The sequence below is a fragment of the Sinocyclocheilus anshuiensis genome, unplaced genomic scaffold (assembly GCF_001515605.1).
Source record: "Sinocyclocheilus anshuiensis isolate Anshui unplaced genomic scaffold, SAMN03320099.WGS_v1.1 scaffold75, whole genome shotgun sequence".
In the NCBI taxonomy this organism is placed as follows: Eukaryota; Metazoa; Chordata; class Actinopteri; order Cypriniformes; family Cyprinidae; genus Sinocyclocheilus; species Sinocyclocheilus anshuiensis.
The window spans coordinates 1,006,272-1,008,874 of record NW_015549634.1 but is presented as its reverse complement, the minus strand read 5'-3'; the positions used below and the strand labels follow the sequence as shown (position 1 = coordinate 1,008,874).

The 2,603-nt window shown below is 36.1% G+C and overlaps 1 protein-coding gene across 2 annotated transcripts in view; it reads left to right on the top strand.

Moving 5' to 3' along the window:
- The first annotated feature begins 29 nt into the window (after nucleotides 1-29).
- Nucleotides 30-2,603, top strand: part of LOC107659692 (testican-2-like) — a 45,698-nt gene continuing 43,124 nt past the window's right edge. For both annotated transcript variants that reach the window (XM_016448709.1, XM_016448708.1), the window contains exon 1: nucleotides 30-272. In XM_016448709.1, the coding sequence (XP_016304195.1) occupies nucleotides 111-272 (162 nt within the window). In that variant the 5' untranslated portion in view covers nucleotides 30-110. The remainder of the gene's footprint in view (nucleotides 273-2,603) is intronic.

Genomic DNA, 2,603 nt, shown 5'->3' with positions numbered 1-2,603 from the left:
CTCTCTCTCTCTCTCTCTCTCTCTCTCTTCAGTCCGGTCGTTGCGCGTCTCCTGAGCAGACATCAGACCGTCGCCTCGGTTCTCCGGTGTTTATTCGTGAGAAGCGGCTCATGATGCGAGGTTTATCCGTTCTTCAGCTGCTGCTCGTGACGCTGAGCGCGAGAGAAGCGCGGGAGATCGGTGGCGGGAATTTCCTGGAAGACGAGCAGCAGTGGCTCTCAACGGTCCACCGCTACAGCCGCACCGTCAAACACTGGAACCGCTTCAGAGACGTGAGTCATCGGTTTAAAATTACAACCGAACTCAACTAACGTACAACATTAAGGGTGTATTTCTAAATTCAGTTTTCTTTATCGAGAAATTAAAGTCTTGACTACAACAATGCTATTTAACGTTTCCTGACAGGAATTCGGTTCGTTGACCTGAAAGCGGGGCATGTTATCACAGTGAAAACCATATTGGCACTGTTTTGAAAATAGTTTTTGTGTGTGTGGCTGTGTGGAACAAATGCCAAAACGTGCGTATTTATTCAACCCGATCTCATGAACGTGCGTGTAAATAGTACGCCAAATACGAAAACTCGTGGTATTGATACGCAAAAATGGACTTTGGCGTGCATATGCTACGCGATGGGTAGGTTTAGGGTTGTGGGGTAGATGCGTATCATATGCACGCCAACAAATTTCGTATCATATGCACGTGAAAACTGCGTATTATATGCACGCCAAACACATGCGTATCATATGCACGCCAAAGTCCATTTTTGCGTATCAATACCACGAGTTTTCATTTTTATTTGGCGTATTATTATACGCATTTTCATGAGACCGGGCTCATTTATTATGTATTTTAGGCTGCCAGCCAGAACAATGTCAAACTGAAAACAATAAATCAGTTTATCATATTGAATTTTTGGGGACGATTTTATTTTTTCTTTCTTTTTTTTTGTTTTTTGGAATTTATCTGTCGAACAAGAATTTATATAGAATTTACATAGAGTTTATCTATGTTCACAAAGTCTTTTGTATCGTTATTATTTCTGTTGCAACCCTTAAAATGATCACAGAAGTACTGGAATACAAGATATAAACACTATTGTCTACAGTAGCGATCAAAATAGAATAAAGTGACGACGCTTCTAATAAAGATTGTAGTATCAATTACAACACAAGTGACTTAAAAAGAGATTAATTAAAAAGACGTTAATTCATTCAGGAATGAAACAAGTGAAGTCGTTATGAGCGAGTCATTGAATCATTTGTTCAACTTATTTCTTTAACATTTCGTTGAATATTGAATATATGTTATAAATAGACTGCAGCAATTTTTGCTAGAACCTCTAGTAAATTAGGCCTTACATGTTATTTTGTTTAGTTGTCTAATTTTTTTTTCCAGAATCATGGTGGGAGGAGAGTGATATTTAAAAAAAATAAAGTTGGTCATTTATCCACATGTAATGTAAACAAGTAAATAACTTTAATTTCAGATAAAGCATCAAAGATGTGGTCCGTGAGGTTCAGTATCGAGAACATATGAATTATTTTGTGCCAAATATTCTGCAAATACATTTACATATTTATGTGCTTAATAAAAATACCCTCCATTTGTACTTTTAAATGCTGATGTAGCATAAAACTATTATTTTTAGTTTTTAATGTTTTTTAAAAGGAAAACATTTTTAATATGAACTCTTTATTGTCTATAACATGCAAATAATTATCCAGTAGTTATTTGCGACCAGAATTTAAATGTCAGTGCATCTCTAACTTTAACCAATAGAATTACATGTATAGTTTTCATCAGGGTTGTTATCGTTAACTAAAACTAAAACCATTAAAAAAAAGTTTTTGTTACGTGAAAAAAAAATACACAAAAAAACCTATTTCAGCTAATTTTTCATTTTCGTTTCAGTTGAAGTACTAAAATATTTAAAACTAAATAAACTAATTAGTAAAAATTAAAATTAATGACAATAACACTGTATGAAGATCACCTCAACATCATTCAAGATGATAACCTCAATTCAGTATATGAAAAATGGCAGGAAATAGATACAGATAATGTATGTTAATAAACATACTGAATTTATGAGCTGTTATTCTGAAAATGATTTTTTCGCCAGAGCAGCAAGGAAACATTCCCTGCTCTTTTCCACACATAATATCAGCTCATCTCCATCACGCTGTTTAGGAAGAAAGCTGGTGAGAAATGACAGCTGAAGTCTCGTCTGCTCCCCGAGGCTCTGCTGTCTGGATGAGTTAGTGCTACAGAGACAGACATTGTGTGTTTTGTGTTTATTTATTTGAGAGAAAGACCGCTTGGGAACCGTCCGTTAGCGCAGGACTGACTCAGGTGACAGAGATTGTGTGTGCGTGTTTTTAGAGCAAGAGTTTTGGTTTAGGCTGCGCAGTTGGTCTCAGTTAACCTCATCAGGGTAGTAGTAGGGCTGTCAAAATGGCTGAAAAACTAAATTTGAACTATATTCGAATTTAAAATGCATAATTTCAGTTAGGGTAAAGAACAGCTTTTGGCTTCTCTTCTGAGGCCACAAGAGGGCGCATCGAGCAAAATATTACTAATGCACGTTTATTCAAAGCATAAGA